We start from the raw sequence: 24,149 nt of genomic DNA on the forward strand, positions 1-24,149 counted from the left end.
ACTCTCAGAGGATCTCCAATCAGACTCACAGCTGACTTCTCATCAGAAACCCTACAGGCTAGGAGGGAATGGTGAGATATAGCCCAGGTACTAAGAAAAAAAAACTGCCCGCCCAAAATATCATATCCTGCAAAGCTCTCATTTGTGAATGAAGGTGAAATAAAGACCTATCATAGCAAACAGAAATTGAAAGAATTTGTCGCCACTTGTCCAGACCTGCAAAAATGCTTAAAGATGTGTTACACACAGAAATACAGAAACACGGACATCAGTACAAAAGAAGGTAAAGGAAGAAAACCACCTAGTAAAAGGTCACAGAAGCTCAAAGGGTATTTTAGAAATATCTTTGGGAAAATGGCAGGGCAAAGTCACTACTTATCAATAGTCACATTGAATGTAAATGGCCTCAACTCTCCAGTTAAAAGACACAGACTGGCTGAATGGATTAAGGAACAAAACCCACCTATTTGCTGCTTACAAGAAACACAGCTTTCCAACAAAGATTCATGCAGACTGAAAGTGAAACGTTGGAAAAAGATATTCCATTCCAACAGAAACCTAAAAAAAGCTGGTATAGCCACATTAATATCAGACAAAATAAGCTTTAACACAAAAACTGTTAAGCGAGACGAGGGGCACTATATAACGATTAAGGCTTCATTTCAACAGGAAGATGTAACTACTATAAATGTATATTTACCTAATTACAGGGCACCAGTTTATTTAAAAGATATGTTAAGGGACTTAAAGGGAGACTTAGACTCCAATATAATGGTACTGGGGGAATTTAATACTCCACTCTCAGAAATAGACAGATCAACCGGACAGAAGAAACCAGAAAAAGAAACATCAGATTTAATCAACACTATAGCCTAAATGGATCTAACAGATATCTACAGAACTTTCAATCCTACATTTAAAGGATTTAAATTCTTCTCATTAGTGCATGGAACCTTCTCTAGGATTGATAACATACTAGGCCATAAAACAAGTCTCAGCAAATTCAAAAGAATTAGAATCATACCATGCAGCTTATCAGAAAACAGTGGAATGAAGGTGGAAATTACCAATTCAGGAATCCCTAGAGAGTAAGCAAACACATGGAGACTGAACAAAATGCTCCTGAATTAACACTAGGTCATAAAAGAAATCAAAAGAGAAATCAAAAACTTTCTGGAAGTAAAGGAGGATAACAACATAACATATCAAAACTTATGGGATACGGCAAAAGCATTGCTGAGAGGAACGTTTATAGCAATAGGTACTTACATCAAGAAATTGAAAAGGCACCAAATAAATGAGCTTTCAATGCATCTCAAGGATCTAGAAAAACTGAAGCAAACCAGACAGAAATCTAGTAGGAGAAGAGAAATAATTAAAATCAGAGAAGAAATCAACAGGATTGAATCGAAAAAAAAAAATACTAAAGATCAGCCAAACGAAGAGCTGGTTTTTTGAAAAAATAAACAAGATTGACACCCCATTGATCCAACTATAAAAAAAGGAAAGACCCAAATCAATAATATCAGAGTTGAAAAATGAAATGTAACAACAGACACCACAGAAATAAAAAGAATCATCAGAAAATACTACAAAGAGTTGTATACCAGCAAACAGGGAAATCTATCCGAAATGGATAGATTCCTGGACACATGCAACCTACCTAAATGGAACCATGAAGACACAGAAAATCTAAACAGACCCATAACTGAGACAGAAATTGAAACAGTAATAAAGGCCCTCCCAACTAAGGAAAGCCCAGGACTACATGGATTCACTGCTGAATTCTACCAGACATTTAAAGAAGAACTAACTTCAATTCTTCTCAAACTATTCAGAACAATCAAAAAAGAGGGACTCCTCCCAAATTCTTTCTATGAAGCCAGCATCACCTTAATCCCTAAGCCTGAGAAAGATGCAGCATTGAAAGAGAATTACAGACCAATATCCCTGATGAACATAGACACAAATATCCTCAATAAAATTCTGGCTAATAGAAAGACCATCCACCCAGACCAAGTGGGATTTATCCCTGGTATGCAGGGATGGTTCAATGTTCGCCAATCAATCAATGGGATACACCACATTAACAGACTGCAGAAGAAAAACCACATGATTATCTCAATAGATGCAGAGAAAGCATTTGATAAAATTCAACACCCTTTCATGATGAAAACTCTAAGCAAATTGGATATAGAAGGAACATTCCTCAATACAATCCAAGCAATTTATGAAAAATCCACGGCCAGCATCCTATGGAATGGGGAAAAGTTGGAAGCATTTCCACTGAGAAATGGTACCAGACAGGGATGCCCACTCTCACCACTGCTATTCAATATAGTTCTGAAAGTTTTAGCCAGAGCATTTAGGCAAGAAAAAGAAATTAAAGGGATACAAATTGGGAAGGAAGAACTCAAACTATCCCTCTTTGCAGATGATATGATTCTTTATTTAGGGGATCCAAAGAACTCCACTATGAGACTATTGGAACTCATAGAAGAGTTTGGCAAAGTAGCAGGGTATAAAATCAATGCACAAAAATCAACAGCCTTTGTATACACAGACAATGCCATGGCTGAGGAAGAACTTCTAAGATCAATCCCATTCACAATAGCTACAAAAGCAATCAAATACCTTGGACTAAACTTAACCAAGGACCTCAAAGATCTCTACAATGAGAATTGCAAAATCTTAAAGAAATAGAAGAGGATACCAAAAAATGGAAAAATCTTCCATGCTGAAAAGTGATCCCTGTTAAATATAAGAGTTGGAATAAGAGAGGAAGATGTACAATTTGGGACATGCTAAAGCTGACTTGCCCCAAATAGTAGAGATAGAAACATGCCATGGGATTCCAATTCAATCCCATCAAGGTGACATGTATCAATGCCATCTCACTACCCAAACTGATCAATTTCTGTTCACAATTGATCATAATGATAGGATTAAGAGTAAAAGGGATCACATAAACAAGACTAGTGGCTGCTAATACTAACTGATAGAATAAAAGAGAAGATCCAACATGGGAAGTAGGATACACAGCAGACTCACAGAACAGCAGATGTCCTAAACAGCACTCTGGCCTCAGAGTCGGCCCTTAAGGCATTCAGAACTGTCTGAAGAGCCCATGAGAGTATTTTAGGCATGGAAAGCCAAGACACACTAGCAGAAAAATAAATAAATAAATAAATAAATAAATAAAACTTAAATGAAAGATCTCTGCCAGTGAGATCCCAGTGGAAAGAATGGGCCATCAAAGATGGAGGTACCTTTCTCTGAAGGGAGGAGAGAACTTCCACTTTGACTATGACCTTGTCTAAATAAGATCGGAGTTGGCAAACTCAAAAGGCTTCCATAGCCTTGGAAACTCATGACAAGAGCCTAGAGTGATTACTAACACCATAAACAAGAGTGTCAAATTGTTAAGTCAACAACAGGAGTCACTGTGCACTTACTCCTCATGTAGGATCTCTGTCCTTAATGTGTTGTCCAATGTGAATTAATGCTATAACTAGTACTCAAACAGTATTTTACACTATATGTTCTGTGTGCGTGGAAACTGATGTAATCTTTACTTAATATATACTAAATTGATCTTCTGTATATAAAGAGAATTGAAAATGAATCTTGATGTTATTGGAATGGGAGAGGGAGCTGGAGTTGAGAGGTTTGAGGACATGAGGGAAGTTATGTGGAGGAAAAAGCCATTGTAATCCATAAGCTGTACTTTGGAAATTTATACTTCTTAAATAAAAGTTTTTTTTTTTAAAAAAAAGAATCACATGGATCAAAATTTCACCCTTTCACATGTCTGCCTATTTAAGTAGTAGTTCCTCTTAACTATTGTTAAGAAGTTCAGCAGTATCCAGGGACTTGCACAAGCAGTTGGCAGCTTAGAAAAATGCACTTTTCTCTACTTTACTCATTTTTGAAATAGAAATTACAAGAATTCAAAACAATAGGATAAAATGTGAACAATGATATTCAATACTGGAAGAGAACTATACCAGTTGTGTCAGGAATATACATCATGCAGACAATAAAAGGATCAAGGAATTAGTTACAAAAATAAAATGATTCTAATCTTTACTATGTGAACAGCAGCAACAGTGGAGTAAGCACATTGATTTCAAGAACAGCTGTGTCAGGAGAGCTAGAAGTAAAGAAAGCAACACAAAATTAAATAATAGTGTCATTAGTAAGGAGTGTCTTCCTCTAACATCAAGATTCTTCTTTGATGCTGTAGGCAACAGATATGAAAGGAGCTTTTACACAGTGGGTAAAACTCCTGAAAATTGAAAAAAAAATCTATTTCACAAAACATAAGAAACCTCACAGAGACAAGTTCCCCTAGTGGTACTGACCAAAGTCCTGGCTTCTTCCTATTTCCACATCACAGAACTGTGAACCATTCCAGCTACCTAAAATGTTAATGAATTCTACCAATTCCAGAGTAATTGAGGCAAAGCAACAAGGCTCTAGTTTTCCCCTTTTAGGGATGAACATTGAAAGCTATTCTTTGCTCATGGAATGGAACGATGAATATCATTAAAATGTCTGTATTGCCTAAAGTAATTTAATGCAATCCCTATGAAAATACCAATGACATTCTTTAAAAAAAATAGAAAAAAAATCCTAAAATTCATATGGAATCCCAAAATACCCAGAATAGTCAAAAACAATCCTGAGTAAAAAACACCAAGCTGAAAGCATCACAATACTTGACTTCAAAGGATACTACAAAGCTATAGTAATTAAAAAAGCCTAGAACTGACAAAAAAGCAGATACATAGTTCAGTGGAACAGAATAAATATCCCAGAAATTAACCCAAGTTATTTTTGCCAAAAGTGTCCAGGCCACACTTTAGAGAAAGGATAATCTCTTCAAAACTAGATGTACAGAGGGGCGGAGCCAAGATGGCGGAATAGTGAGGGCGCGCACCGATAGTCCGGGAAAATTTAGTTTAATAAAAGGGGAGTTACGGTAGCCACAGAAAAAAGAACCAGGAAAAAAATTGCACGGGAATCGTGAATCGGAGGACCTACTGGGAGAACAAGGTCGCCCACCGTGCGGAAGCCAAGTCGCAGGACCGAGCCGCAGAAGCCCCAGGGTCTGCGCGCCAGTGCTCCAAGGGGAGTGCATGCCACACAGACAACAGCGGGGAGACTTGGGACGCTCAGGGCTCCGAGTCCACACATCGGCGCTGGAAGGGGAGGTGAGCTCAATAACCCGAGACATTGGTGGGGAAACGGGGGTCAGAATCTAGAGGGGGGCCGGAAAGTGCAGCAAACTCACTACCGGAAAGAAGGGAAAAAAAAAGCTTCGGGGTTTCTCTTCCCCCTAACCTTGCAAAGGTTACAAGGCTGCAAGGCTTGAAGAATTCCCAAGAGACAAAGAGCAGGCCTCCTCTCTGGATTTACATATCAATGGGGGAGAGCTAAGGAACTGAGTCACTACAATTCAGTAGCCTAGGCAACCCAGTGGGAGTCCAGAGGAGCCAAAGACTGGAAGCTAAATACCATCAATTCTGCACAGCTGTGCCCTGCGGTGTTACTTACCCCCTGAATAAATAAAATAAATAAATAAATAAAAAGAGAGAGATTTACCACGCATAACCTGAGGGTGTCACCTTTGCACACCCTTAACCAGGAAGAACCAGGCAGAGCTCTCAGGCCGCACCCATCTCAAACCTCCAAGGCTCCTCCAACAGCAGGCAGTCCACTTAACACGGACACAGTATAAAAAAATAAAAAAAAAAAAAAACGCACAGTGACGCAAGAAGAATTAACTATGCCGAGTAACAAACACAGAAATAGAGGGAGCAAGATCAACGATGACACTATGATGCCTCCAAATAAGCAAAACACCCCAAGCCAAGAGTATGAAGAAGATGAGATAGAAGAAATGCAAGATACGGATTTCAAAAAATTTATGATAAGAACATTTAGAAGTTTTCAAAAGCAAATCCTTGAACTACAGAAATCCTTAATGGACAAGATTGAAAATCTCTCTCGTGAAAACGAAATTTTAAGGAAGAGTCAAAATGAAACTCAGAAACTAGTAGAACAGGAAAGTGTTATAGTGAAGAGAAATCAAAATGAAATGAAGAGCTCAATAGATCAAATGACAAACACATTAGAAAGCCTTAAAAACAGAATGGGTGAAGCAGAAGAGAGAATATCGGACTTAGAAGATAGAGCACAGGAAAACATACAGTCAAACCAAAGAAAAGAAGAGGAAATTAGAAACCTAAAAAATATTGTTGGGAATCTACAGGATACTATTAAAAAAACCAACATTCGAGTTCTAGGAGTTCCTGAAGGCATGGAGAGACAGAAAGGATTGGAAGGCCTTTTTAGTGAGATACTAGCAGAGAACTTTCCAGGTTTGGAGAAGGACAGAGATATCCTAGTACAGGAAGCTCATAGAACCCCCAATAAACATGACCAAAAGAGATCCTCACCACGACACGTGGTAATTAAACTTACCACAGTGAAACATAAAGAAAAGATCCTAAAATGTGCAAGAGAGAAACGTCAGATTACTCTCAGAGGATCTCCAATCAGACTCACAGCTGACTTCTCATCAGAAACCCTACAAGCTAGGAGGGAATGGCGAGACATAGCACAGGTGCTAAGAGAGAAAAATTGCCAGCCCAGAATATTATATCCTGCTAAGCTCTCATTTGTGAATGAAGGTGAAATAAAGACCTTTCATAGCAAACAGAAATTGAAAGACTTTGTGGCCACTCGTCCGGCCCTGCAAAAGATACTTAAAATGTGCTACACTCAGAAACACGGAAACACGGCCATCAATATGAAAGAAGGGAAAGGAAGAACACCTACCAGTAAAAGAGCATGGGAAGCTCAAAGCATATACTAGAAAATATTTCCGGGAAAATGGCAGGGCAAAGTCACTACGTATCAATAGTCACATTGAACATTAATGGTCTGAATTCTTCAGTTAAAAGACACCGTTTGGCTGACTGGCTCACAGAACACAACCCAACTATTTGTTGCCTACAAGAAACACATCTCTCTAACAAAGAGGCATGCAGACTGAAAGTGAAAGGTTGGAAAAAGATATTCCATGCCAACAGAAACCAAAAAAAAGCAGGTGTAGCCATATTAATATCAGACAAAATAAACTTTAATACAAAAACTGTTAAGAGAGACAAAGAGGGACACTATATAATGATTAAGGGTTCAATTCAACAGGAAGATGTAACTATTATAAATGTATATGCACCTAATTACAGGGCACGGGTCTATTTAAAAGAGATGTTAAGGGACTTAAAGGGAGATTTAGATTCCAATACAATAGTACTGGGGGAATTGACTACTCCACTCTCAGAAATAGACAGATCATCCGGACAGAAGATCAACAAGGAAACAGCAGATTTAATTGACACTATTGCCCAAATGGATCTAACAGATATCTACAGAACTTTCAACCCTACATCTACAGACTTCACATTCTTCTCAGCAGCGCATGGAACCTTCTCTAGGATTGATCACATACTAGGCCATAAAGCAAGTCTCAGCAAATTTAAAAGAATTAGAATCATACCATGCAGCTTCTCAGACCACAGCGGGATGAAGCTGGAAATTAGCAACTCAGGAAACCCCAGAAAGTATGCAAACACATGGAGACTGAACAACATGCTCCTGAATGAACACTGGGTCATTCAAGAAATCAAAAGAGAAATCAAAAACTTTCTGGAAGTAAATGAAGACAACAACACAACATATCAAAACTTATGGGATACAGCAAAAGCAGTATTGAGAGGCAAGTTTATAGCAATAGGTGCATACATCAAGAAATTGGAAAGGTACCAAATAAATGAGCTTTCAGCGCACCTCAAGGACCTAGAAAAACTGCAGCAAACCAAACCCAAATCTAGTAGGAGAAGAGAAATAATTAAAACCAGAGAAGAAATTAACAGGATTGAATCCAAAAAAACATTACAAAAAATCAGCCAAGCGAGGAGCTGGTTTTTTGAAAAAATAAACAAAATTGACACCCCATTGGCCCAACTAACTAAAAAAAGAAGAGAAAGGACACAAATCAATAAAATCAGAGATGAAAAAGGAAACGTAACAACAGACACCACAGAAATAAAAAGAATCATCAGAAATTACTACAAGGACCTGTATGCCAGCAAACAGGAAAACCTATCAGAAATAGATAGATTCCTGGACACATGCAATCTACCTAAATTGAACCATGAAGACATCGAAAACCTAAATAGACCCATAACTGAAACAGAAATTGAAACAGTAATAAAGGCCCTCCCAACAAAGAAAAGCCCAGGACCAGATGGATTCACTGCTGAATTCTACCAGACATTTAAAGAAGAACTAATCCCATTTCTTCTCAAACTATTCAGAACAATTGAAAAAGAGGGAATCCTCCCAAATTCTTTCTATGAAGCCAGCATCACATTAATCCCAAAGGCAGAGAAAGATGCAGCACTGAAAGAAAATTACAGACCAATATCCCTGATGAACATAGACGCAAAAATCCTCAATAAAATTCTGGCCAATAGAATACAACAACACATCAGGAAAATCATCCACCCAGACCAAGTGGGATTCATCCCTGGTATGCAGGGATGGTTCAACATTCGCAAATCAATCAATGTGATTCACCACATTAACAGACTGCAGAAGAAAAACCATATGATTATCTCAATTGATGCAGAGAAAGCATTTGATAAAATTCAACACCCTTTCATGAAGAAAACTCTAAGCAAATTGGGTATAGAAGGAACATTCCTCAATATAATCAAAGCAATTTATAAAAAACCCACAGCCAGCATCCTATTGAATGGGGAAAAGTTGGAAGCATTTCCACTGAAATCTGGCACCAGGCAGGGATGCCCACTCTCACCACTGCTATTTAACATAGTTCTGGAAGTGTTAGCCAGAGCCATCAGACAAGAAAAAGAAATCAAAGGAATACAAATCAAGAAGGAAGAAGTCAAACTATCCCTCTTTGCAGACGATATGATTCTGTACTTAGAGGATCCAAAGAACTCTACTAAGAGACTATTGGAACTCATAGAGGAGTTTGGCAAAGTGGCAGGATATAAAATCAATGCACAAAAATCAACAGCCTTTGTATACACAAGCAATGCCATGACTGAGAAAGAACTGCTAAGATCAATCCCATTCACAATAGCTACAAAAACAATCAAATACCTTGGAATAAACTTAACCAAGGATGTTAAAGATCTCTACGATGAAAATTACAAAACCTTAAAGAAAGAAATAGAAGAGGATACCAAAAAATGGAAAAATCTTCCGTGCTCATGGATTGGAAGAATCAACATCATCAAAATGTCCATTCTCCCAAAAGCAATTTATAGATTCAATGCAATCCCAATCAAGATACCAAAGACATTCTTCTCAGATCTAGAAAAAATGATGCTGAAATTCATATGGAGGCACAAGAGACCTCGAATAGCTAAAGCAATCTTGTACAACAAAAACAAAGCCGGAGGCAGCACAATACCAGACTTCAGGACATACTACAGGGCAGTTGTAATCAAAACAGCATGGTACTGGTACAGAAACAGATGGATAGACCAATGGAACAGAATTGAAACACCAGAAATCAATCCAAACATCTACAGCCAACTTATATTTGATCAAGGATCTAAAACTAATTCCTGGAGCAAGGACAGTCTATTCAATAAATGGTGCTGGGAAAACTGGATTTCCACGTGCAGAAGCATGAAGCAAGACCCCTACCTTACACCTTACACAAAAATCCACTCAACGTGGATTAAAGACCTAAATCTACGTCCTGACACCATTAAGTTATTAGAGAACATTGGAGAAACCCTTCAAGATATTGGCACAGGCAAAGAATTTCTGGAAAAGACCTGGGAGGCACAGGCAGTCAAAGCCAAAATCAACTATTGGGATTGCATCAAATTGAGAAGTTTCTGTACTGCAAAAGAAACAGTCAGGAGAGTGAAGAGACAACCTTCAGAATGGGAAAAAATATTTGCAAACTATGCAACAGATAAAGGGTTAATAACCAGAATCTACAAAGAGATCAAGAAACTCCACAAAAACAAAACAAACAACCCACTTAAGAGATGGGCCAAGGACTTCAATAGACATTTTTCAAAAGAGGAAATCCAAATGGCCAACAGGCACATGAAAAAATGTTCAAGGTCACTAGCAATCAGGGAAATGCAAATCAAAAGCACAATGAGGTTTCACCTCACCCCGGTTAGAATGGCTCACATACAGAAATCTACCAACAACAGATGCTGGCGAGGATGTGGGGGAAAAGGGACACTAACCCACTGTTGGTGGGAATGCAAACTGGTCAAGCCACTATGGAAATCAGTCTGGAGATTCCTCAGAAACCTGAATATAACCCTACCGTTCGACCCAGCCATCCCACTCCTTGGAATTTACCCAAAGGAGTTTAAATTGATAAACAAAAAAGCGGTCTGCACCCTAATGTTTATTGCAGCACAATTCACAATAGCCAAGACCTGGAACCAACCTAAATGCCCATCAATGGTAGACTGGATAAAGAAATTATGGGATATGTATTCTTTAGAGTACTATACCGCAGTAAGAAACAACGAAATCCAGTCATTTGCAACAAAATGGAGGAATCTGGAACACATCATGCTGAGTGAAGTAAGCCAGTCCCAAAGGGACAAATACCATATGTTCTCCCTGATCGGTGACAACTGACTGAAAACCAAAAAGGAAACCTCCTGAAGTGAAATGGACACTATGAGAAATGGTGACTTGATCAGCATAGCCCTGACTGCTAATGGACAACTTAATACATTATCCCTCATAGTATTTTTTTTTGTCTGTTCTACTTAATATGACTGGTTTAATTCTGTAATTATCACACAGTTATTCTTAAGTATTGAAAATTAACTGAAATGTGATCCCTGTTAAACATAAGAGTGGGAATAAGAGAGGGAAGAGATGTATAATTTGGGGCATGCTCGGGCTGACTTGCCCCAATTGGTAGAGTTGGAAACATACCAGGGGATTCCAATTGAATCCCATCAAGGTGGCATGTGCCAATGCCATCTCACTATTCCAAGTGATCAATTTCAGTTCACAATTGATCATAATGAAAGGACTAAGAGTCAAAGGGAGCACATAAACAAGTCTAGTATCTGCTAACACCAACCGATAGAATAAATAAAGGGGAGAGTGATCCAACATGGGAAGTGAGACACTCAGCAGACTCATAGAATGGCGGATGTCCTAAATAGCACTCTGGCCTCAGAATCAGCCCTAAAGGCACTCGGATCTGGCTGAAAAGCCCATGAGAGTATTTCAGGCATGGAAAGCCAAGACACTCTGGCAAAAAGATCTCTGTGAGTGAGATCCCAGTGGAAAGAACAGGTCTTCAAAGAGGAGGTGCCTTTCTCTGAAGGGAGGAGAGAACCTCCACTTTGACTATGACCGTGTCTAAACAAGATAAGAGTCGAGAACTCAAGGGGCTTCCATAGCCTTGGAAACTCATAACTGGTGCATAGGGAGATTACTGATGCCATAAACAGGAGTGTCAATTTGTAAAGTCAACAACGGGAGTCACTGTGCACTTACTCCTCATGTAGGATCTCTGTCCTTAACGTGCTGTACACTGAGGCTTAATGCTATAACGAGTACTCAAACAGTATATTTCACTTTGTGTTTCTATGGGGGTGCAAACGATTGAAATCTTTACTTAATGTACACTAAACTGATCTTCTGTAAAAAAAAAAAAAAAAAAAAAAAGAAATTATCAATTCCCAACTTGACTCTCACTGGGATTAAACATGACAATAGGTCTGATCTGATTTCATCATCATTTAAAAAAAATCATCTATTAATTTTCACTTTATGTTTCTGTGTGGGAGCAAACTGTTGAAATACTTACTTAAGGTATACTAAGCTGATCTTCTGTATATTAAGATAATCGAAAATGAATCTTGATGTGAATGAAAGGGGAGAGGGAGTGGGAAAGGGGAGGGTTGTGGGTGGGAGGGACGGTATGGGGGGGATGCCATTGTAACCCATGAGTCGTACTTTGGAAATTTATATTCATTAAATAAAAGATAAAAAAAAAAAACTAGATGTACAAACATTGAAGAATGAAATTAGATTCCTACCTCTCAATCACGTACAAAAATCAACTCAAGATGAATCAAAGACCTAAATTTAAAGCATAAGAAGTTGTTGGAAGAAAGTTCAAAAGAAACACTTATAAGACACTGGTATAGATGATGACTTCTTGGATAAGACTACCAAAACAGAGGCAACAAAAGCATAACTGGACAAAAGTGATTATATCAAACTCAGAAGCCTCTGCACAGCAAAGGAAACAATCAATGGAGTGAAAAGACATCCAATACAATGCAAAAAATTATTTTCAAGCTACTTATCTGACAAAAGATTGCAACTCAAAAAGCTCAACAACAAAAAATTAATCCAGTTAAGAAATTGGCAGTGAATCTAAACAGACTTCTCTAAAGGATAAATAAATTTGGCAAACAAATATATTTTGAAATGCTCCATATCACTAGTCATCAGAGAAATGCAAATCAAAGCATGAGCTATCACCTCACCCCTGTCATAATGACTTTTATCCAAAAGACAATGCAACAAATGCAGGTGAGGAAGTGGAGAAAGGGGAACTCTTACACAGGGTTGGTAAGAATGTAAATTAATGCAGTCATTATGGAAAACAGTATGGATATTTATTTAAAAACTGGAAATAGACTTGCCATATGATCCAACAATCCCACTACTGAGAGAGACAGCTATACCACAGTGTTTACAGCAGCACTGTTCAAAAAATGGAATAGTCAAAATATGGAATCAACCAAAGTGTTCATCATTAGATGAATGGATAAAGCTATAAAAAAAAGAAATTCTATCATTTGCATCAAAATGTTTGGAACTAAAGGACATCATGTTGAGTGAAATAATCCAGACACAGAAAAACAAAGATTGCATGTTCCCCTTTATATGCAAGCTAAACTTTTTTAAAAAATTAAAAAACAAAAACAAAAAAAGAAAGACCTGTATCAGTTTTACTACAAATAGTGTTCTGTCAAACTTTGTTTTAAATCTTTGTCAAATAAATTGTTAAGAGTTACATACTACTATAATTTAAATGATGTGTAACTTCTAAAATTTAGTTTATATGAGTGAAGTTGATGATCTTTTCATTTGATTAGTGTTTACAGTCCTTGCCTGTTTTTCTATTCAACTATGTTTTTCTTTTTACTTTTTATTTGTTGAACTCTGTTTAGTGGAGCATTAATCCTCTGTCTATAATGTAAATTGAAAATGTTATCTCAAAAATAAAAAAGAAAGAAAAAGTCTAAGGTCTAAAAGAAATTACTGCCATTAAGGATGAATAAAAAGAAGCAATAAGAAAAGATTCTATAACAAGAAAAAAGTTACATATATCAAAAAGTAGAGAAATAGGATTTTATAGAAAATACAGTATAAATATTAGATAGCATATAGGCTTAATGTGCTTAGTAAAAATCATCAGAGCATGATCTCTCTAAAAAAAGAAAAAATAAAGGGTGGTATAATAACTCTGCAATCAAAGACAGACAGGTGAACCATTCAAACATAAAATTAAACTACCATGATTTTTCTAGTATATATATCTTCTTTTACTTTATCACTAATCATACATGGTAGATAAGCTTTCTGAATCCTTTGCATCTGAAAATGATCTAACTTTGTCTGTATTTACTTAGATACAAAATTTTTGCATTAAAGTCATTTTCCCTCAGAAATTCTCCACATCTTTTAATATCCCATATTAAAATGAAAAATTAGATTTGTATCTGATTTTTGTTTCTTTTATCTGTTTTTTAATTCTGTAAATGTTTAGGTTAACTGTACTGAACACTTTTTCCTTTTCCTTTCCCTTTCTAACCTTGGTACAAGTCACACATTTGCAACTGTAGAAAAGTACATCTTCCTTTCCTTTTCACATTTTTTTCATACAAAATTAACAAAAGCTAACATGTGGTTAACCAGAATGTTTTCTCAATATACAACATAATAACAATTTCAGGAGAAGATTGAAGGGACATAACTATAACAGAAGGACCCAGATAAAAAAAAGAACTTATGACCACCAGCCAAAACAGCCACATTTCATATCAAAAAAGCTTACACTTAAGTGGCATCAACACCAACCTTGGAAACCTAACAATCTTCTTTAAGCACCCACAAGCGACCCTTCTCTTTTAAATGTCCTCCTGTTAATCTGTAAACGGAGGTCACATATTTGTTACTGAAGAAGTCTACCTTCTCCAATGACTGCCAGCTTCTTGAACAAACTTGTTCCCTTACATCAACTCTCATCTCTGAAATTGGCTGTCCAGCAATTTAACAGGCACCTTCTGCATCATTAAATTAATCTTTCAAAAGTTCTACTAAACATTTTATTGGACAGTCCTCTGTAAGATCAAAAAACTCTTTCATACTCTGATTATTCTTTAAATATCTTGGCTTTATGGATGGATAAACCGTTTTAACATATCCATCCCCTTACTAATTTTGGTAGCTCCCCAACAGTTATACTATTTCATATAAAATTACAAATACGCAGAGGAAGGAGTTATACAAGAGCAACAGTCCTTGGGGTCACTCAGGATTTTGGCTACTCAGAGGAGCTTGCCATTCTGGTGCAGCATGCTAAGCCACCTTCTGCAATGCCCACATCACATATAAACATTCATCGAAGTCCCAACCGCTCCACCTCCAGTCCAACTCCTTGCTAATGTGCCTGGAAAAACAGCAGAAAACCATCTGAGATTCGGGTCCCTGTCACCTACATGGGAAACTCAGATGGAGTTCCAGATTTCTGGCTACAGTCTGGCCCAGCCTCAGCCGTTGCAGCCATTTGAGGAGTGAACCAGCATATGAAAGATCTCTCTGTAACTCTGACTTTCAAATAAAGGAATAAATCTTCTAAAGAAAACAAATGGATTTTTCCTACTTGGCCCTCTTAGTTCTCTTCATTGTCAGAAGTTGATACCCTTTTAATTTTCTTAGGCTCTTCAGGTGAAAGAAAAACTGACATCTACTCAGAATTTTAAAGTAAAAGTCCCAAATCACGTTCACAGTGGTTTGACCCTACATTCCCTCAAAGACGAGGATGTAGAAACATTATCTTTTTGAGGATTCCATTTCAAAGAGTTTGCTCCTGGGTCCATTAGAAATCAGATTGCAGTATTGGCAAGAGGTTGGGAAAATATATCAAAAAGGACCAAAGAAAATATTGATGACTGAATATTATCTAAAGTAAATACTCTGAGAAAAGGAAGGTCAGGAGTCTATAGTGAGGAAGAAACCTATCTAAAGTTTGGTCAAGCTAAGTAGAACATTAAGCCTATCTTAGTTACTAGCAAAGAGTAAATACCTTGAATTTCAGATGTCCACCCATTCCCCTTTCTCCCCTTAAAGGCATATGATGAGGAAACTGAAGCTTATGTAATCCTGTGTCTGATAACAAAAGATATGGATCCTAAATTCATGTAATGTCCTCTGGATTTTCGTGGGTCTCTTCAGTAGTGTGACTAGCTTAACTGTTCCCTGCTGTTGATCACTTATTTGTGGCTGGCCCTATTTGACTTTTTTTAAAGATGTCAGATTGGAGTGGTTTTTCTGGCATATGCCACCACTTGGAATGCCCACATCCAATATCTGAGTGCTTGGTTCCAGTTCCACTATTCTAGTTTCCAATCCATCTTCCTGCAGTAATGCTTGGCAGACAGGATGATGGCCCAAGTACTTGAGTTCCTGCCATCCACGTAGGACAAACAGTGGGAGCACTTGGCTCCTGGATTCAGTCTGGCCTAGCCCTAGCTGTTGTAGACTTTTGGAGAGTGAACCAGCAAATAGAAGATATCTGTTTCTCCCACTTACTACCTCTAGTTTATTTCTGATCCAGTGCCCTGCTAATGGCCCAGCAAAAGCAGCAGAAAATGGCCTGAGTGCTTGAGCCCCCTGCCATCCTCAGGAGAGACCAGGAAGACACAACTGGCTCCTGGCTTTGGACTGGCCCAGCACTGGCCATTGGGATCATCTATGGAGTAAACCAGCAGATGGAAAATTACTCTCTATATATACATGTAACTATTTCAAATAAATAAATATTTTTAAAAATATGTACTTTCCAATGAACCTTTAAAATTCTAAATATTATTAATACTTTAAAAATTAATAAGTTAATTCAATTTATAATTTTGGTTCACAATATGAGGGCTTTCCCTAATGTATAAAGTTTTACTTTATCAACTAGCACCAATAAATTGATGGAAAGTTGGAAACAACATAATATGAATATTAGAGTTATTAGTCAGAATAGAAGGGTAGGGGCTGGCACCGTGGCTCACTTGGTTAATCCTCCACCTGTGGCGCCGGCATCCCATATGGTGCCGGGTTCTAGTCCCGGTTGCTCCTCTTCCAGTCCACCTCTCTGCTGTGGCCTGGGAGGGCAATGGAGGATGGCCCAAGTGCTTGGGCCCTGCACCCACATGGGAGACCAGGAAGAAGCACCTGGCTCCTGGCTTCAGATTGACACAGCGTGCCAGCAGGAGCAGCTATTTGAGGAGTGAATCAACGCAAGGAAGACCTTTCTCTCTGTCTCTCTCTATGACTCTAGCTGTCAAATAATAAAAAAAAAAAAAAAAAGAATAGAAGGGTAGTAACAAAGTTCAATGAGTTAAAATCTTAGATTTGAAATTTGATAGTGTTTATTTGGATAGTCTGCATGGAAAACTGCCTTTTGCCACCATCTTTCATCTTGTGGTCTTAGCCATTTTGTCTTCTTTTAACATAATCTAGCTGTGCTTCTTCTCATGATGAAACAGGATTTTCTCTATCCTTGGCTGTATTTCCGGGCCACCAAGTGGTGCCATCTCCTGCTTAGTTTGAGAGAGATTTCAGGGATATGGCTTTTTTTAAGCACTTGTGGCTCAAAATGTTGGCCCACACTTTACCAATGCTTCCCCCTGGAACAAGACAACAAAGCTCAGAGACAATATGAATTACTGAGTCAACATCGCATAGCTTGAAAATCTTTCTTAGAACGAAGACTAGTACATTTAGAGTGACGTATGAGTTACGTGCCACCACTCCCCACACACTCTACCCAAACACACCATTTGAAATGCTCTCACTTTGACTCCCCCAAACACACACACACACACACACACACACACACCCTTAAAGGACCTAGCTTCCTAGAGGCTAGACCTGTCGGAATCTTACCCAGTGACACGTTCAGTCTGTGTGAATGGTGAGCAGTGGGGAAATGTTTGTGTAACACTGTTGGACGTCAGCAGTCACTCCGGGCTGTCTGACGAAGACGACTAATCACAGGTTAACTTTCGCAAATAGCACACTGTAAATGGGTTTGCGACTGATTGTGACACAAAGAATTCACTTGCAAGGACTCAGGAGGAGCTCAGAGCTGTGAGTGCTCCGAGCTCAGGCTTTCAAGGCGGTTACTGGAGTCACCGCCTCAGTCGCAGAGCCACTTTAAAACGCAACGCAGCCTGCGCGCACCGCAGACCGCCCTCATTCCCGGCCTCGGCGCGAGCCGCGCGCAAGGCATGCCGGGACACCGCGGCGTCCAACCGTCGTCCCCAAGGCAACCGGCCCGCACCTGTTGTCATGGAGACACCTCCGGGAACCTCACCGAGGAGCGGCCCCGCTGGCACCACGCAGGATGAATGGCCGAGGCGCTAAGGCCCCTGAAAGGCGAAGACACGTGAGCAGCCGCCTCAGCCAGCAGCAAGACCAGGCACTGAGCAGCAGCATCTGCCTCCTGCGAGAGTTGGGCCCCACTGGCTTCCTGCTGAGGGAGGAGGAGCCGGAAAACAGGGATTTCCGAGTAACTACCCGCCCCCATTTCGCCCAGGGTCCCCCCAGGCTCTCTGGCGTGTGTAGCCGCTCTCAGCTTCACTGCAGCCATAGGGAGGGTTCCAGACTCTAAGTACCTGCAAACTGCAGAGGGAAATAGCATGTATTAGCAAAGTTTCTTTGTTGTTAGGGTCGCAGATTACGTCTAACTCTTGTAAAATTATGAAAGGCTTGAAAGGGTCAGGTTTTATATGACTGTTTGGTTTTCATTACGTGAGTTCAGGGATCCATTGTTAGCAATCACTAGCCCTAAAAATCCAAAGAAATGAAAATCGTGCACTCTATATACAAACCGAAAATATTTGCTGAATAAATAAAAACACTTACCTTTACTCTTTATTCTCTTGAAGCTCCAACAAGTCTTCATTAAAGGAAAGTGCCAATACCTTGGAAAGATCTTAATGAGGAAAACATTGCTTAAATGTTGCTGAAAAACTAGATATTTCAAATTTGGATGTACCACTCTTGCCACTCAAAAATGATCAGTCTCATCACCTCCCAGGAGTCGTCCCGGGAGATATCATTCTAGTGCTATGCATTTTAAATACAGAATTTCTGCTCTTAAATACATGCATTTTTATCACTGAGTTTTCTACTCTATGATTGTTTAAAACATCCCTTCTTCATTGTTGTTTTCACAAGTTATGGTATTTAATAAATTGTCTTAGCCAACATAGTGTTGGTGAATAAAAATAGTCATCTTGAATAAATTTCTTTACACTAAGAAATTTATAAGTGTTTTTAAGTTTAAAATTGGATTTCTTACACCTGTCTGAGCTCATGTCACATAAAAACTGTTTTAACTGGCAATGCAAGTTATTAATCAAAGCAAGAAATAAGGAAAAATCCTAGAGACTGATGTCAAGAGTTAAGATATTCCAGTGGACTCTATTCAACATTTTGGAGTCATGAAAACTAAATTTTCTCTTTAATACCTTTTAAATCAATTATATAACAACTTAGTTTTGCCCAAACTGTAATTAATTAACATTTTTAAAAAATAGTTTTCTTTTAAAGGTTTTCTTAGGAAATCCTCATGTTTGTAACTGTTCCGTGTTTCTGAAAGGAGATGAGCTTTGTAAACATATATGCTGGTAAGTGACTTTTTAATGAAGGTCTTCCCCAAAGGAATATCTTGGTGTGTTGTATATTTTGCCTTTGTGTGTTTGTTGTTTTAATACAGCAATATTAAAAAAAAATTCTTGTTGGAGGAATAATACATTAAAAATATTAGCTTATCCATTTATTTTTCAGTATTTCATTTAATTATGAAAATTGAATGGATGAGTTTAAATTGAGAAAAATTTTATAATGCTTTTACACAGGAAAAATCAAGTTTTAGATTCCTATTAGGTGTAAGTGAAATTTAAATACAATCAGGGAAAATAAATGTGTGATAGTTTGTATTTCATGATAATTATATACTTCATTTTGAGGCAATATTATGTTTCAAGGACTTTGTGCTTCCAACAATACATTTATTAAGAAAATGAAATTATCTGTCTCCATGTATAGACATAGGATTTGAAGGCATTCATTCTTTATTTACTGGCTCATGTTGGTCAATTTTCAGAAAGTTGTCCTTTGCAATGAACATTCAACTATGAGTTTTTCAAGATTGAAGTAGGACTCTATTAAAGGTTACTTTTGTTAAATCTGAAACTTTTCCCCTAGTGTTAGAACCAACTTACAGGCTAATTAATAACCAGAAATGGGGTAAAAAACTCTTCATTTAGTTTAAACCCAGTCGATCTCATTTCGTTTTGCCTACCTATACTCATGTCAACAAATTATTGATTATATTATCAACAGTTTGAAATTAATACGTGAAGAAAAAAGAAATTAAAAAAGAGCACATGTCATGTTTCTAATGCTTTTCTTTATAGGTAAAAAATAGTGTCTTTTTAAAAATGATTTCATTTATCAAGTTTGCTTCTTTGTTTTGATCAGTTTTTATTGAGAATCTACTAACACAACTTATTTCCCTTCTTGACATGAAGATAAAAATATGGTCCTTTCAAATCTTGCAGTTTGGTATTATAAAATATCTTTTTTACATTTTCATTTTAAGTCTGGGCAAGGGCATTCTATTCTGATTTTTTTATAACTTGTTTTGTATAGTATTTTAACCATGTATTAAATACAAATATAATCCAAGTACTTAATATATTTAAAATATTTAATAAGTTAATGTATTACCACGTTTTTAAAAGTCACATATTTTAATTATAGATATTTGAAAAGGTTTTTTTCATCATGCATTAAATTAGTATATATAGGAAAATAGTCATTTGGTACTCTATCCAGAAAATTACTCCATTTCCAGGAATTTTAAAAGAATTAGTTTGAGTATCATAACACTTTCAGAAATGTAAATCTTATAATGCTATCTGTATTCTAATATTTTTTAATCTTTCTGATTATGTCAAAAATGTTTTAATTTTTCTGCCTATGTATATTAGGGTCTTGTTGAAAAAATTCAAGCTTCCAAGAAATCATGAATGTAAGTTTTTTGAGTTTTTTTTGCTAATTAGAAGTTAACAAATACAGCAATTTATTTTATTTAAACATATTCCAAATTTAGATGATCATTTTTCTAGAGCACCTTAATTGTCTGTAGTCCAGTTTATTACATTTAAGACAGTTGAAGCATTTTTCTTTAATAATAAAAGTAGGGCCGGCGCCGTGGCTCACTAGGCTAATCCTCCGCCTTCAGCTCCAGCACTCCGGGTTCTAGTCCCGGTTGGGGCGCCAGTTCTGTCCCAGTTGCTCCTCTTGTAGTCCAGCTCTCTGCTGTGGCCCAGGAAGGCAGTGGAGGATGGCCCAAGTGCTTGGGCCCTGCACCCCATGGGAGACCAGGAGGAAGCACCTGGCTCCTGGCTTCAAATCAGCACAGCGCGCCAGCCATAGCAACAATTTAGGGGGTGAACCAACGGAAGGAAGAGCTTTCTCTCTGTCTTTCTCTGACACTTTCTAACTTTGCTTTCAAAAAAATAACAATAAAAGTAACTTTATATGCCATTTTAAAACTTGAAGACACTAAAAACAGTGATGAACAATGGACATTATTTGTTAGAATTTATGAGGGAAATTGTTCTCTAATACTCACTGTGTCTCCTTGTATCTATAAAACTGTAATTGTGAGAAAAATAACAAATTAGTTTTTTTTAGGTTTGTTTTCATTTACTTGAAAGAAAGAGATATCTCCCATCCACTGATTTATTCCACAAATTCCCACAACAGCCAAGACTTTTTTCAAAATCTAGTATGTGTCTTACAGTTACTGTACATCTCAGCTCAGACACTATATTTTCATGGAAATACTTGATTTGCATGTCAACTTCATGAAATTTTCAACTGAAAGACTCACATAGTACCCAAATTGTTACAAATATAAAATTTTCAGTAACTATAGGTTTTGAGCTTTAAATTTAAGTTAAAATTTAAATGGACAATAGATATGAGGCCAATACCTATAATATTGAATAATGCAACTCTATATTTATTGTATGCATATTATATAAAAGCTCTACTCATACTCTTAATACATCAAAAGAAATTGCTAGTATTTATATTTTATCACAAAAACAGAAATTTCATGTGGATTAGTCTACTACTTTATGTTGGATTATCCTTTGTACTTCTTAAAAGCAGATCTAATTCTTTATAAATACTAGTCTAGGGTAGATAAATTTTATTGTTGAAAATTAAAATCCTATGTGTTAATTTTTTTAATTTATATTTCCTAATGAAATTAATATTTTTCATATTTTCTTAGTTAACACTGAGTAAATTCTATATATACAGTATAATACTGGACAAGATAGAAATCTTTAATAATGATGACCTTTAAATTTATCACGTAAGTGATAGATGGAACATTTATGAATATTAACAAAATTCAAAGAAAGCTATATACAGTTGTTTACTAAGATTATATAAATTATGTAAATAAGTGTGGAAGGAATGTTTACCAGTGATGGAAGAGGAGTCTTTTGAACATCATTCAGAGATTCTTTTTTTTTTTTTTTTTTTTTTGACAGGCAGAGTGGACAGTGAGAGAGACAGAGAGAAAGGTCTTCCTTTTGCCCTTGGTTCCCCCTCCAATGGCCGCCGCGGCTGGCGCGCTGCAGCCAGCGCATCGCGCCTATCCGAAGGCAGGAGCCAGATGCTTCTCCTGGTCTCCCATGGGGTGCAGAGCCCAAGCACTTGGGCCATCCTCCACTGCCTTCCCGGGCCACAGCAGAGAGCTGGCCTGGAAGAGGGGAAACCGGGACAGAATCCGGCACCCCAACCAGGAGTAGAACCCGGTGTGCCGGCGCTGTTAGGTGGAGAATTAGCCTATTGAGCTGCGGCGCCAGCCCAGAGATTCTTTTTTAAAAGGAATCCACAATCAGTTCACTCCTATGTTGCATATAACAAACCTTAAACTCTTCTTTTTTTAGAACTATATATACATGATTGATTATGTTGGAACTTTGAGAAATATTAGCTTTTTGAACACTGAACATTTTTTGTCCAGTTATGCCCAATCAAACCTAGATGATTTATTACCCAATATTTCTTCTAGATACAATGACTAGTAAATAATATCTCTTCTTTTTTAATCAAGTATTTATGGATAAAATAAAAACTGCATTTAAGGAAATCTTGTAAATTTCCATCAAAAATATATAGTACACTGTTTTTTCCTATTTTCCTCTTATGATTTTAACAGTCTGTTGGAATTCTCCGTTTATACATATTTTACTATATATATATATATATATATATTCTCTCTAAATGAAGTCATCAATGGCAAATACTCCACCTGAGCAGGGTATATCATAATTAATGTATCACTCTTCCTTTTTTAGACATTTATTTCTAACTAGTTGTGATTTTCTTTGCACAGAAATCATTTCATCATTTCAGTTCCTTCTTTCCAAAGTTCATTAGTTGGTTTGGAGCAATTCTAATATTTTTATGTGTGGCTTCCACATGTATTGCCAAATTAACCAAGTGAGCCATGGCGCTGGCCCCATGAATTGCAAAATTAATCTTTAAATTACTTTTACTGGTTTGCAATAATATCAGCAATGCATCATCTTTGAGTTTTGTTTTTCTGGATTCATGTTTTAAAATACTTAAGCATATAAAAAGGTATTAATTACATAGTTAAGTCCTCAAATAAAGATGTATAGAAATATTTTGATGTTAGTAATATTTCTATAAGTAGGGAAAAAGACAAAGTCACACAAAGCAGGAAGAACAACAGATGCAAGATTCACGTTAATCTACTCATCCTTAGTACATTAAATAAGAAAATATAGAAGATATAAAATATTTTCAAATAACTTTGTAAATACAAAGAAAATATAAGGCAAGCAAAACCTTTTTTATTTCATTATTTTATTTTGTGTCATCTTCTTTTAATAAAATTGAACATTTTTAATTGCCTCACAATTTTTATTTCATCACGTGAGTTATATGTTGGCTGTTTATTGATATTAAGCTGCGAACTCTTTTTTAAAATTATAGTAATTCCTCTCTCTGTAAATGTGTTCCTAATTCATTGTAAGCCTTTTTCTCTATGGCTTTATGATTTTTTTTTTTTTTTTGTATATTTGAACTCTTTTGTATTGCTAAATCTGCCCAGGGCGGGCATTTGCCCCAGGGTTGAACACACTAGTTAGAACACCTGTTTCCCATATCAGAATGCCTGAGTTCAAGTCCCAGCTCTGGCTTCAGATTCTAACTTTCTGGTAATGCTGACCCTGGGAGGCAGCAGGTGATGGCTCAAATCATTGGATCTTTAACACTCACCTGGGAGACCCGTATTGAGTTCCCCACTCTTGACTTCAGCCTGTCTCACCTCTGGCCCTTATAGGTATTTGGGGAGTAAATTAACGGATGGGAATTTTCTCTCTCTCTCAAAAAAAAAAAAAAAAAAAAAAGAAAGAAAGAACAGAAGCCCTATTTTTTTCCTTTCCTGTATACAACTATTGTTTCAATCCTGTAAATGTTCTAATGATATTTTTTTCCTGCTGGATTTTCTATTATTTTTATTTTTCATTGTAGCATCTTTGTGTGGTTGTACTATTATAATTTTTAGGTTGGTATTTGGTTTGAATTAATTTTCTCTATATTGCCACTGACTTACCCCAGTGAAAATCATTACATAGTCCTTTTATTTTGAAAGATTTATTTATTTATTTCAAAGTCAGAGT

General features: G+C 37.1%; 1 protein-coding gene and 1 long non-coding RNA gene across 4 annotated transcripts in view; one reads left to right on the forward strand and one right to left on the reverse strand.

Annotated features, from left to right (window-relative positions):
• Positions 1 to 19,028, reverse strand: part of LOC149127340 (uncharacterized) — a 329,372-nt gene extending 310,344 nt beyond the window's left edge. For 2 of the 3 annotated variants that reach the window (XR_016231477.1, XR_016231476.1), the window contains exon 1: positions 17,684 to 19,028. This is a non-coding gene — a long non-coding RNA (uncharacterized LOC149127340). The remainder of the gene's footprint in view (positions 1 to 17,683) is intronic. The other variant, XR_016231478.1, reaches the window with a different exon arrangement.
• ZSWIM2 (zinc finger SWIM-type containing 2) overlaps positions 17,747 to 24,149 on the forward strand; it is a 34,604-nt gene continuing 28,201 nt past the window's right edge. The window contains exons 1-3 of the mRNA XM_089329027.1: positions 17,747 to 17,911; positions 18,958 to 19,034; positions 20,403 to 20,443. Of these exons, the coding sequence (XP_089185153.1) occupies positions 17,747 to 17,911; positions 18,958 to 19,034; positions 20,403 to 20,443 (283 nt within the window). The remainder of the gene's footprint in view (positions 17,912 to 18,957; positions 19,035 to 20,402; positions 20,444 to 24,149) is intronic.

Source organism: Oryctolagus cuniculus, chromosome 3, assembly GCF_051225735.1.
Source record: "Oryctolagus cuniculus isolate XC-2025 breed Fujian yellow rabbit chromosome 3, ASM5122573v1, whole genome shotgun sequence".
Classification (NCBI taxonomy): Eukaryota; Metazoa; Chordata; class Mammalia; order Lagomorpha; family Leporidae; genus Oryctolagus; species Oryctolagus cuniculus.